At 40.3% G+C, this 14031-nt stretch overlaps 1 protein-coding gene across 6 annotated transcripts in view; it reads right to left on the minus strand.

Annotated features, from left to right (window-relative positions):
- Nucleotides 1-375: 375 nt before the first annotated feature.
- LRGUK (leucine rich repeats and guanylate kinase domain containing) overlaps nt 376-14031 on the minus strand; it is a 113641-nt gene continuing 99985 nt past the window's right edge. For 5 of the 6 annotated variants that reach the window (XM_025471704.3, XM_049093457.1, XM_025471706.3 and 2 more), the window contains 4 exons: nt 12792-12880; nt 10735-10857; nt 5747-5898; nt 376-637 (listed from right to left, as the gene is read on the minus strand). In XM_025471704.3, the coding sequence (XP_025327489.1) occupies nt 507-637; nt 5747-5898; nt 10735-10857; nt 12792-12880 (495 nt within the window). In that variant the 3' untranslated portion in view covers nt 376-506. The remainder of the gene's footprint in view (nt 638-5746; nt 5899-10734; nt 10858-12791; nt 12881-14031) is intronic. The other variant, XM_025471705.3, reaches the window with a different exon arrangement.

Here is a 14031-nt window from a genome sequence, read left to right on the forward strand (position 1 = left end):
ACAAGTCAAGAACAATGAAAAAATACATTAATTCCCTTTGAGAGATGCAGTCAATATTCTGTTGGTCACGAGTTAAATGGAACTCTACAATCCTTTCATTATCAGAAGACCAAATATTTCAATCCCCTAGAGTACACACTAATGTTATAAATGGACACACTGGAATTTCCAAAGCAGAATCCCAGTTGGATATATCCAAAAATCACTATGCACACTAATGCAGAGATCTTGGGAGAGTTTGCCATCTGATACTTCAAGAGCAGGAAGCAGCTGGAAAAATCATTAAGAACTACAAAAAAAATTACATTTCTAAAAACTAAGAATAATTTGCATTTTTAAAAGACACTTCGAGAATCACAAAAGAAATTGAGAGAATTAAGGCATAGAGAATGTTCTTTTGTAGGTAGTTGATTGAGTGGAAAACAAGACCTAGGGCCAGATAAGACAAAGGGATTCACATGGTCAGAACAAGTTTTGTGTGTTAAGACCAAATGTCAACTACTGGTTTACTTGTGGCCCTGAGGGATCGGAGGGAGGGTGAGTTTGGTGTTGAAACCTGGGTGGCTGATGACCGAGATGGTGTGTCTTCTATGTTGGACAGTCCCTTTGTCACATGGATGTGACAGTTTACATAGCTCTGTAAAACATTAAGAAGAAAAAGACAGTACATAGAGTTAACATCTTGGTACACAAGAGATTTGTTTACAAAGAAAATAATTGCAATGTTGTAAGCCAGAATATTGTTTAGAATTAATCTATAACAAACTAAAGGAAACAAAAGACAACCAAAGAAGAAAAATAGGGGAAGAGTTTCAGAATACATCAAGTGCAGGGTTGGATGAGCCTTAGGTTGTATAGACTTGCCCAATGATCAGAAGATTGCAAACCCAAGTAATTCCCATGCTACTTTTCTATTCTGTTTATATCTTCTGTACAATGCCTGGCACCATATTCCTTTACAATCATCCCTACCCACTAGATTTAGCACACACACACACACACACACACACACACACACGTACCCATATATATCCTAAAGTACTTCCTAGAAAAGCCTCATCCACTGTGTTCTAAGGTTGCTCTGTTTGCCAAGGATGAAGATACCAAGAATGGACCGTGGAGCTAGGCTCTATTGGGGACTGTGGGAAGCGTAATAAACTTGAAAGATAGAGACTAAAGATAAAGCACAGTGGCCACAGAGGAAGCTGAATTCTCCCTGGAGAGAAGCAGTGTAGTAGGTATTGAGAAAGTGAGGCAGAGGATTCTATAGAGAGTGAGAAAAATGGAGTGACCTATACCATAAGATTAAGCAGATTCCACCCATTGGGAAAACAAAAGCCATCCAAATCACTGAAGGGAAGATGGACCTTTCTAAGGTATATTCAGAACAAGAAAGGCACACTCCCTGAAATGATATTATGTTAACAAAATGAGGGAGAGAGAGGGAGGGAGGGAGGGAGGAATAGAGAGAGAGAGAGAAAGAGAGAGAGAGAGAGAGAGAGAGAGAAGAAAAGGAAAAGTTTCTTCTTGTTTGCTGCTGCAGTTTCTTTTTTCTTCCCTTGACCATGGAGATGTTTTTTTAAATTGGAAGGGTAACAAAAACATTTTAAGACAAGTAAAGTCCTGAAGAAGAGAGAATATAGTAGAAGTAGGCTCCCCTAAATCAGTTAAAGTTTCCACGCCCAGGTTAAGTTGTATCCCAGGGTGCTGGAATCACTATAGCAGTGCTTTCACAGTTTGGTCTTGGAGAATTCATTGACAATAAGAGAAGTACTGGAGACAAATAATATTGCTATTTTTAACATGGGAACAAGGATTTACAAACCAGTACACTTGACTTAAATCTTAGCAAATTCAAGTTTGTGAAAGAAATATTTATAAAACACCATACTGAATGATAAGTGTTAGAAGGGGTTTACAAAGAAAAATCATCGCAAATTAACTTAATTTCCTTTTACTTAGGCAGAGGTCAACAAATTTATAGCCCATAGGCCAAATCTGGTCTGCAATATGTTTCAGTAAATAAAATTATTGGAACCCAGGCTATGAACATTAATTTACATATTATCTATTGTTGCTGTCATACCACAATGGGAGAGTTGGATCATTGCAAAAGGATCTGGCCCTTTACAGAAAACTTTCTGACCTCTGAGTTAGAAAACACCACTGATGTAGTTTTGTCTTGATTTCTGCAAAGCACGTATAAAGGTTTCTTACATGAAGACATTAGAGAGATGTGAGTAGGAATCACATGGGAAGCAGACTGTCCCTGGAAGTGAGTCTCCAAAGACATTACTCCTGGAAAAGTCCTGGATCCTATTGTTGACAGTGACTATGACAAAGGCAAAGCTAGCGGGCTTGCTGGTTTTATAGAAACTTATAAAATTGTCAATCTGGAAGACAGATCAACACCCAAAATGATCTCATTGAACTAGAAAGTGGGGCTGAAACCAAAATAATAAAAAGACAAAAATAAAAGTTGCAAGAATGAAAAAGTCAAGTGCATATATGTTAGATGACAGAAACCTGGTTTAGCTATTCATGTGAAAAAGACCGGAGTGCTAGCCTGACCCAGAGCCAGTCGTGTGATGAATTGCTAAGAAAACCACCCCTGAGAGACACAGGTAAGATGGTGGACTAGGGAGCTCCAGGCCCGTGTTCCCCTAGGAAACACTGAACAGGGAGTCCAACTGGAACAACTTCGTAGGAGTGCTGCAAGTCAGTGAAAGAGCTGTAGCAACCAAGCGAATGCCCAGTCGAGAAAAAGCCCCATTAGGGATGCCTGGATGGCTCAGTTGGTTAGGTGTCTGCCTTGGACTCAGGTCATGACCCCAGGGTCCTGGGATTGAGCCCCACTTTGGGCTCCCTGCTCCAGGGGGAGCCTGCTGCTCCCTCTCCCTTGGCCTACTGCTCCTCCTGCTTGTGTTCTCTCTCTGTCTGTCAAATAAATAATCTTAAAAAAATAAAAATAAAAACAGTAGGAAATTTCAAGTTTTTTCCCCCCCACTCACCTTTGCCAACCAGAGACAGTCGAACAATGTTCTAACCTGCCTGGGGGCTGCCTGATTGGTCTCTGTGTCACCAAACTCAGATGGCCAGAGGTGGCACAGCTGGGATCCCACACAGGTGACACTGCAGGAAGCAGGGGGCAGGGCTAGTGAAAATCCAGATCCATGCACACCCAAGGCAAGAAATTACTGATTGAAGAGTACAAAAGAATGTCTTCATAAGACCCCAAGAGACAGGTAGCTGGGGTAAGACTATTAGGGAAATGAAGATTTTATTTTATTTTTTATACATTTTATTTATTTATTCATGAGAGACACAGAGAGAAGGCAGAGACACAGGCAGAGGGAGAAGCAGGCTCCATGCAGGAAGCCAGATGTGGGACTCGATCCGGGGACTCCAGGATCACGCTCCAGGCCAAAGGCAGATGCCCAACCCCTGAGCCACCCAGGCGACCCGGAAATGAAGATTTTAAAAAGCAGCTGTGTATTCTGGGGAACTGGAAAAAAGCAGACACACAGGTCCAGGAAAAGAACTGTCCAGAAAAGGACCAGAAAGACCTTAGGCCTTCACACAGGACTGATCCTGGGCTCAGGACAAGCCCTGCATCCAGTACGGTGTGCACACTTGGAGAGGGGGCTGCTTTTTCAAATGCACCATTTTCAACAAAACATCACGTGACACATAAAGAAACAGGAAAACATGGCCCATTCAAAGGAACAAAATAAATCTTCAGAAACCACCCCTGCAGAAAACTACTGTCATCTTCTGCTTATGTGGGTACAAACGTGTAGCCATAATATCTAGTAGGTATCTAGCGCTTGACTTCTTTCTTACACCATAGCCCATCCTGTTGGCTCTGTATTATTATACCATATTTTATGTTACAATATAAATATATATTACATATACAGATATGTTATAATATACATATATGTTATAGTAATATACAGTGATATTGCTGTATTATGATAGGACAGATATTATTCTCAAGGCTCAGACATTATCTGATTTGCCCAACACTATGTAGCCAGACACAGTAGAAATGGAGGTAGAACCAGGCCTTCTGATTTTTTTTTAAGATCTTATTTATTTATTTGACACAGAGAGAGAAAGAGAGAGAGAGCACAAGCAGTGGGAGCAGCAGGCAGAGGGAGAGGGAGAAGCAGACTCCCTACTGAGCAGGGAGCCTGATGTAGGGCTTGATCCCAGGACCCTGGGATCATGACTTGAGCCAAAGGCATACACTTAACCAACTGAGCCACCCAGGGGCCCCCAGGTCTTCTGATTTCTAATCCAGTGTTGTCTTCACTTCCCCTCTGGTCAGATTGTTTGGAACATAGTTTTTGTGTGGATCTGGATTTTTACTAGCCCTGCCCCCTGCTTCCTGCAGTGTCACCTGTGTGGGATCCCAGCTGTGCCACCTCTGGCCATCTGAGTTTGGTGACACAGAGACCAATCAGGCAGCCCGTAAGTATCTCATTTAAGGGCAGGGACAAGAGGCTAGAAAATAAGATGGGAAAGGTCTGGGAACACTATTCTATGGGTCAGCAGAACCACGATGGGCCTTGGTGACATATTTGGTCCAGGGCTCCTGGAGTTTTGCCCTCAGGCCCCAGAGTGGCAGGCCACAGTCTTTAAGGGGTTCCTAGAACACTTCCCACAACCTGTGAGATGACAATAAAGTGTCTCCTTCAGAATCGGGGATGACTTCCTGGGACTATGGTCTTAGGACTCTCATCCTTATGGTTTGTGTCTACCCTCACAAGTAAAATGCTTGAGAAGACCTTATCTCAGCCAGCTGTCCTAACCAAAGTGCAGCTGCACAGAGGGTCCTCCACCCTTGAGTTGGTTAGAAGCTGCCTGCTGTAGGAACCCTGCCTCTGGACATCCTTTTGTCCCAGGCAAACTAACAAGTCTTTATTCTCTTTCTGGCTCCTCTGGTCACCTGAGCAAGCAGGAGCTCCTCACGTCTCTTCGGGACCCAGGCAGACCTTTACCACCTCTCCAGGCTACAAATGGTGGCTCTCTACCAGCCTGCAGGTCCTACAGAATCTGCTAATTTACTCATTGCTCTCTCTGTTGCTCACAGAGCCCCACCTTCTATCCCAACACTGGTTACTTTCTCTCTCACCTCACCTCTACCCCTTCGGTCTCTTCAACATTGGTCAAGGTCTTTACTCGCTGTCATTTGTGAACACCAAATGCCCATCTTGTTGGTACTGGACACATGCATTCACATGTGTGTTGAGGACCAAGAGGCATGAAGGGGGTGAAGGGGGTGACATGGGTAGGCTGGGCCAGATCCTTTAAATATAAACCCAACGGGATTCTGACAGAATCCAAGAGCAGAGTCCCAGAGCAGGAGACAGGCCAGCAATCTGAAACTTTCCAGATTCTCTTCACCGTCACTGAATGGAGCCTAAGTCATCAAAGACCTCCTGCAGCAAGCACAGGCCCGTGATCCCAGAAGACCCCTGCGGGCCGACCGGCTGGGTGGGCTGAATAGTGGCCCATTCTAAGTGGCCAAGTAAGTGGCCCTACACACATTCCCGACCTTTCTGAACCTTGTTTCTCATCTCTAAACACTTTTGGGAGACCAAAAAAGAACCCCACCTTACCTCAGAGGAGAGATTCTGACTGAAAGCGCTCATTTAATTCAAACAATCAGGAACCAGTGGGAAAGAGAATTATAATATTAATACTTTTATATGAGAACCGTATGTAAAATGATTCATACCTGTTAGGGTCTGCTCAGCCTCACTCTCACTCACTCCTGAGCCTGGGTGGGAATAAATACTGCCCTCCGGAGGCTGAAAAGACATTTCTTTTGACCATGGATAAGAATGAAATATTGTAGAAAAGCTCTTGACGATGCAGGGATCCTTGCCACTGAAAAATGAAAAGAGAATGATACCTTTGAGATGAAAAGCTACCAGGGGGCATCCAATCTACGCCTAGGACTTCTCGGGTCACCTTTACGGAGCCATGTTAGTGTCTGTGTACGTCTCTGTTGTATTTGCACCGGGCATATTAAAAGCTGTACATATTAGCATAAAGCTCTCCTCTAATCGACAAATCCTAACTGAACACCTCCTAAGAGCAAAGCGTCGTGATGGATGCCCGAGTGTCTACCAAGGGGGCAAGGCACAGATACTAATTCCTGGGACTTTAGAATCAAGTGCAGTTTACATATTGCAGCTCCGGCTATTTCAAAGACGGAGGTTATAAGAGTGAATTAAGGGGCCTGATCTGGGAATACCTAATGCTAGCTTTGCAGACTAGTGATCTTGTTCCCCTTTTTAGGATAAGGTTGGGGTGCGATTAGGGTGCCTGACATCCCTGTGTTTGGGCCAGTCCACTTCTGGCCACAGGTTACTCTGCTCTGGGGTTCACCTGTTCCTTGGCTTCCTCCCAGGGAGGCGCTCCACAGATGGGAGGAGAGAGGCGCATCCTGCAGAGCACTGTGAAGTAATGGAGCTTTGTGGCTTTAGTTCACAGTGAGATTAAACATTATTTCTTAATTTTTAAGTTTATCCATGTGTTAATTGGCTTTTCTCCTGTTGTTTGTAAACTGCCTTTCCTCACTTATCTTTGGAGGATGTGTCTTTCTGTTTGCTGTATCAATTTGTGTGAATTCTTTATATATTGAGTGTTAACTCTTTTGTAATTTTTTAAATCGCTTGCTGTTTTTCCTTTTACATTTGTTTTGGACCTAGAGAAACTTAAAATGTTTATGTATGTAGTCAAAATGTACTCACCTTCCCCTTTATGATTCTTATTTCTCTGAAAACATGTTAACATTTCAAGCAACTTACTACAGCTGACCCTTGCATAATGTGAGGGTTAGGGGTGCTGACCCTCCCTGCAGTCCAAAATCCACATGTGACCTTTGACTTCACAAAAACTTAACTACTCACAGCTTATTGTTGACGGGAAACCTTACCGATAACATCAACAGTTGATTAATACATATCTTGTATGTTATATGTATTACCTACTGTATTCTTACTCTTACAATAAAGGAACATAGGGTAAAGGTTATTAACAAAATCATAAGGAAGAGAAAATATATTTATAGTACAGTAGTACACTGTATTATAAATAATCCATATATACATGAACCCGTGCAGTTCCAACCTGTGTCGTTCAAGGGTCAACTGTATATATGTACAATTAAAACTAAGTTATATTATATATAAGGGCTTAAAATAAAAAGCAGAAGTCCAAGCACTACCTCTCCCAACACCACTTTTACTCTCCTGAGAGCCAATCATTTTTAACCATGTCTGTTTTCAGATATTCTGACAATAATCTTATTTTGTAAATAATACATGACTGACTTGTATTGATTTATCAATTGTAAATTTATCTTCAGTAGATGTAGGTTTCTGCTATAATCAGAAAGGATTCAGCTCACTTAGTAACACACCCCCTGATTTCCTTCTCCTCCAAGAGCTCTTTTGCTATTTTCCATTCTTCCATCTGCTAGATCTACATCTTCATGGATCATATTTCCAACCTCCATTTCTTGTTTCATCAACAACAGATGATTATATTGACCTTCTATCTCTACCTCCTCAGCTTTGTCATTTGAGTTCTACTTTTCCTTGCCAATGTTGATTATAGTACGTTTTGTCATCATAGTTTTGTCTTTTCATGATTTAGCCACAGATTAATTTTAAGTGTTGAAAATTAACAGGTGATTATTTACTGCAGAGCCGCAACTATGCTTTCTTCTCTGTAGTTCCAATGTGATGACTACTATCTCAGCAAAGAAGGACATTCTAGGATCAAATGTCAAATTCAGGTTGACCTCCACTTGTTCATACTCCACATTTAACTTAAGTTCATATCTGACAGTAGCAAAGGCTGATGCAAATTGTGTCTATTCAGGATAAGGCTTGTCATTTAATGAGAGTGTCTCTGTCTACCAGGATGATATTATGACTGTAGCAGAGATGAAAAGGGTAGAAGTAAGTTTTAATGAGGTGTCCCCAGGAGTTCAAGGCCCTATTACCAGGAAACACAGTCCCATTAGCTATCTGGGCTTGTCCTTGACCCAGAAGGAAATGTAGTGGGTGATGTAGGCATACTGAGGGGACATGTCCAATGTGAGGACACTCCTGCGGTCTGTATTATGTTTGATTAGCAAGCAGGGGCTGCAGTGCTTGGGTAGTAGTCCGTGACTGGAATCCAAAATCAGCTCTCCTGGAAAGCTCCCACACTGGGCATGGACACCTGCCTTCTGCTCAACCTATCAACTATAGCTAGGGCTAGATGGCGCCAACATTCCCAGGCAGAGGTGGTCCAGGATGGAGCAATCTCTCTGCAGCTAGGGTTCTGCTCAGAAGTTTTGAGTACTCGAAAAAAAAAAAAAAAAAAAAAAAGAAGAAGTTTTGAGTACTTATAGGGGAGCCTGGGTGGCTCCACAGACTAAGCATCTGACTTTGGTTCAGGTAGTGATCCCAGGGTCCAGGGAGCCCCGTGTCAGGATCCCTGCTCAGTGGGGCATCTGCTTGTCCCTCTCCATCTCCCTCTGCTCCTCCTCTTGCTTGTGCTCTCTCTCTCTCTAAATGAATAAATAAAATCTTTGAAGAAAGGAAAAGAAAGAAAAATGTCACTGAATTTTTAATACATATGATATTAGTTTATTAGGGCTGGTGTAACAAAGTACTGTGAACTCAGTGACTGAAATTTAATGTCTCACAGCCCTAGAATCTAAAAGTCTGATATCAAGGTGTTGGTAGGGTGGGTTCCTTCTGAGACTGTGATGGAGAATCTATTCTAGGCCTCTCCTCTAGCTTCTGGTGGTTAGCTGACAGTTTGGTATTCCTTGGCTTCTACATCACCCCAAGCCCTCTTCTGATGTGTGTGTGTGTCTGTGTTCAAATTTCCCCTTTTTAGTGCACACTAATCATATTGGCTTAGAGGTCTACCTTACTACCTTACTCCAATATGATCTTATATTAACTAATTACATCTGCAACAACCTTATTTCCAAATAAGGTCACACTCTGAGGGGATAGGACTCCAGCATGTGAATTTGGTGGGGGTAGGGTGGTAGGACACAACTCAACTCATAACACATGTTTTGGTCTCTTATTTTGGGAAAGAGTAGGTCTTCCTTTAAAACGCACACCAAAAAAAGGGAGGGGGCATCACAAAGCAAAGTCTGTCTTTCAACAACTTCTTTTCCTATCAAAGAAAGTATTAAATGAAAATGCTTTGAAAGACAGATGTAAAGAAGTAGTGGAGTTGAAAGGCATATGTATATTACACCAGTGAATGGTCAGACTTGACGGTAGGTCTGACCCACCCTTTTCACCATGAGAAGAGATGATCTATGAGCCCAGTGCAGCGTGTTAAGCATTCCTTTTCTCTCTCTGTTATAGTCTGAATGTGTCCATCCCTCTTCCTTCAATTGATATTGAAGACTGCCAAACCCACACAACCCTTTCTATTTTTTTTAAAGAAAGTATGTTTTTTTTTGAATTTTTATTTATTTATGATAGTCACAGAGAGAGAGAGAGAGAGAGAGAGAGAGAAAGAGAGAGAGAGAGAGAGAGAGAGAGAGGCAGAGACACAGGCAGAGGGAGAAGCAGGCTCCATGCACCGGGAGCCCAACGTGGGATTCGATCCGGGGTCTCCAGGATCGCGCCCTGGGCCAAAGGCAGGCGCTAAACCACTGCACCACCCAGGGATCCCTACACAACCCTTCCTAAAGAATTCTCTACTTGGTTCTCTGTCACTGGTCAGGCCACAGATAATCAGATAAATAATGGGTGCTTGATATAGGTACAACCAATCCATAGACCAGCCTATTTCCTTATGAGTATTCTGGCCACAAATCTCTATTCAAGAGTGCCGCCCCTACTGGATGGTGATTGACACAGCTATCCAGATGTTTTCTTGGGAAGTTTGGATTCAAGACCTATGAAAAGATGGTCAATTGCAGAAGTAGATACAGCTAAAGCAGAAACAGAATATAGTAGAATGCTGCAAAGGCCAAGCACTAAAATCAGTGGTGGAGTGTCAGCTGTGGTCTATTTGAGGTCTTCAACTCAACACATACTCAGCTTTTGTTTTTGTTTTTGTTTTTGTTTTTCATACTCAGCTTTTGAAACACATGTTGAAATATTAAGCACAGGAAACCTGAAATGCCTTTTTTTATATATTAAACAATGGCTAGCAATCATTTAAAAACACAGCACTATACTAATCAGAGATGTTGACTGCAAATTACAAATACCAACTCTGGCTAATTTTAATATTTAAAAGCAAATTATTGAAAAGCTATTGACAGACTAATGGAAAACTGAAGAATCAGACCTAAAAACTGGTCAGGAATCAAGGTAAGCTAGGTGACAAGAACACAGCCAAGTCTCAATATGGGAAGAGATTGGTAGATCATCGCCGCTTGTATTCCACAATGGATTCTTGACCTTCCGCTACCAGTGTCTTGAAAGACCTCTAACTGCCCCTGCATCTTTGTGTCACTCCCTCAAGATTCAAAAATCCCAGAGAGAAGCTTTTAATTGTATGAATTCAAGACATGTGCCCATGTCCTCCCTACAGGACCAGGACCTACTCTCCTTTCAAATTCCATGGTAGAAGGTGGGGCCCTGCTTCCCAGTTTTAGGATTTTTCTGAAGCTTAGGAAGGAGTGTCATAACCTTAACTAATTAACAGAAAATAACTGATTTTATCCAATAAAACTCAACTCACCTCTTCTCAGAATATGGTCCAATGAGAGTTTTAAAATAATCTTCACTAAGCTCAAAACTTTTCTGTAGTTCTAAAGATGTAAAATAATGTAGACCATTGATAATAGGGGCTGGCACTGGACCCCTGAAATCAGAAAAAAATCCGAGGAATGTTGTAATGATACCAAGCATACACACATGTAATACCTGACCGATAAATCACATAAATGCAAAAGCTAATAAAATCTATTCGGAATAATGTAATATATCCACTCAAACATTTGCTCCAGAGCTTGTCTTAAAACACTAGCATTATTACATTCTAATTTGTAGATTAAGTGAATTTGTATTGTTTTGAATCTTCCTTTTTTTTAAATTTTTTTTTTATTGGAGTTCAATTTGCCAATGTATGGCATAACACCCAGTGCTCATCCCACCAAGTGTCCCCCTCAGTGCCCGTCACCCAGTCGTATCTTCCTTATCCATTAAGTCACTAATATAGGCAAATTATCTTCTTACCGATTGGTATGTATTCTATTATAAACCCTAGTCCATTTGTTATGTGAGGTCCAGCAATGTATCAACGGCTATAAAAACTGAAATAGATATTTTCGAAGTTTGTATCTAATCCAGTGCTTTGAAATGATACCAGAATAAAATATTTCTAAAAATTCTAGTATTATACTCTCAACTGAATTCTAGTGTAAAATATTCTTTTTTAATCTCTACTAGCCTGTTTCCCCAGAGTGGTTTGGAAGAATCATTAACTGTTTTTAGAGAAAAAATCCTGTTGTTATTCACCTCAGACTTGCAAAGTAGCCCAATTGCATATAAATGCATGCAAATTCCAAGCATCTATGTGTCCTAGTATGACCCATTTGGAGCTTATATTTAAAACTGCTTCGTTTCTCTGTCCCCAGTGTTTTAATAAGCATGGCCCTGCTGCTGGTTGGAGGTCACACAGACCCCAGCTCTGCTGCTCTGGAAAACACTGCCTATCTCCTGGTCATTACCCTCCTGGTCCTTCAAAACTCCGTGTATACCACACAACCTATCTTTTGAATCAGACTATCCAAAGATAGCCTATCAATATAGAGAGAATTCATCACACTTTTTGGATGTGTAACAAATAGACAAAACTTGGTTTCATTTATATTGGTTGAAGATTTTCAAGAGACAGCTTAAAATTATACAAAATACAGAGAACTGAAATTGAAAAAAATTTTAAATGGCTTCTTTATTCTGCTTCCTTGAATCACTGCATGCTAAAAAGCTTTTTTAAAATGCTATAATTAAGGTCTTGTCATGTTCTTACTAACTTTCTGAAAACAAGGCCTTCATGTTATTCTCAAATTTTCTAAAATGGGACACAGGAAAGAGAATTCATAATATCAAAGCCTGTAACATAAATGAGAAAATGCAAACATTCTATAGCCATCCTGTGACCTAGTTATTTATTTTGAGTAAATATTAAGGCCTAACTGATATGTAATAATTAACAGTACAGTAATTATTGTAGCCACTAACATCATGAAACCTTTGCTATCTAGAAGGGACTAAGTAGAACTTTTCATATTAAGAACTGAGAATTCATAGATTAATAAAGATACAAGCATTCTCACCCTCATAGAATTTACAGTTTAATATGGAAAGGAGGTGTTAAACAAATGACTTCACAAATAATTAATTACTATTGTGTTTAGAGTCATGACAGCCAAGAGCAAGATATTCAACAGGATATAATTAACCTTCAGTCATGAACAGCCTTGGTGAAGGCTGATTTTTATATATATAAAGTATATATTCAAATTCCGCCAGAAATACTATTCTTTGTAGTCTTCAAAGAATGCCAAAAAAGCCATCAGTTTCTAATAGCTATGAACATATTACGTCTTTTTAAAATATATATAAATGAAAGGAAAATACAACTTCTAGAACTGGGTTTACTACTGAATCACTGGATCTACTTTAGTACAAAGGCCTGTTTACCTTGATGATTTAGGAATCATCTGATATCTTTGGATACTAGAGAATCGATCTAAAAATGCCCAGATCTAAATAAATGTGATAAATTGCTACCTTTGAAATAGGAGGGTATGGTGAGGAGGTATCTTTCCCATCAGGGCCTGCCGGGCTGTCTCATATTGTCTCTCCAGAGAATCTCTTTCCTAGGCAAGAAATATGATCAGAAAATTATACTGATATCAAAAATATGTCATGCGGTGAAAGTAGCTATAATCATTAACTTCTTACTAGAGATTGCCAAATATGTGGAAAGAAAAAGGGCCTAAAAAACCACTGGTATTGGTTTAGTGGAAAGAAAAAAAACTTGATAAATGAAATCTTTTTATGAAGGCCACAATTTAATATATCAACTTTATTTGACATCTAAATAATAATGTGGTGATTCCTTATTAATGTTTATATATTTTTTCTTTCCAATGGGATTATCTCTCAAGGATATATATTACTATCTCTTTAGTCTTCCCAGATCTTCACACGCAGACTACTTCGACTTCGCACGCAGTAGTCAACTGATTGACGATATCCAACAATGTTTCAGTATGACCCTGAAATATCTCCTACATTTCACCAGCACATCACCATCACTATATACTTAGTAAACATTTGATGGGGATACACAGACATAAAAGACACAATTGCTGCCTTCAAAAGGTTTATAATCTGGTGGCAAAAGGGACTTTAAAAAGATGGAGGAAAAAAACGAGATAGTACATGCTGTTTTATAAACAGTACAATGTGTGTCTATACACAGATTATATAATGGAGTGTGATCTGTTCAGTAACTATCCAAGTGCTGGATTTCCTCATTTTAAGCAAAGCTGACATATAAAATCCTTAATTTACAGAAAAGATAAATCAGCAAGTGCTTATTTGTCCTACATAATAGACTCATTTAAAACGGGATTTATAATAACAGTTATTTAAACAGCAATCTTTGCTTACGGTAACTGAATCTGAACTAAACTTGCTCTGACTTTAATGTCACCACCAGGCTCCTCTATAAGTTGATATTTGTTAAAATTACATAAGAGATGACAACAAATAGGTATGCCAGTGAAAGAATCCACGCCAAAGCTATGGTTGCAAGCCCACAATTTACAGCTAACCACTTGTTTTAGCCTTGGGGCTAGCATAGTTACAAGTGGTTCCATGTTTTGGGGGAGGTTTTCAAGAATCATTTTTTAAGGGTTAAGTTGATGTGCTTCTAAAAACATTTTTGTGTTACAGAAACTAATCTGCAGGAGTGGCTCTGCTCTGTGGTGATGCCAAGGTTGATGCAGTGAGCTCCTCTGGG

This window comes from Canis lupus, chromosome 14 (genome assembly GCF_003254725.2).
Source record: "Canis lupus dingo isolate Sandy chromosome 14, ASM325472v2, whole genome shotgun sequence".
NCBI lineage: Eukaryota > Metazoa > Chordata > Mammalia > Carnivora > Canidae > Canis > Canis lupus.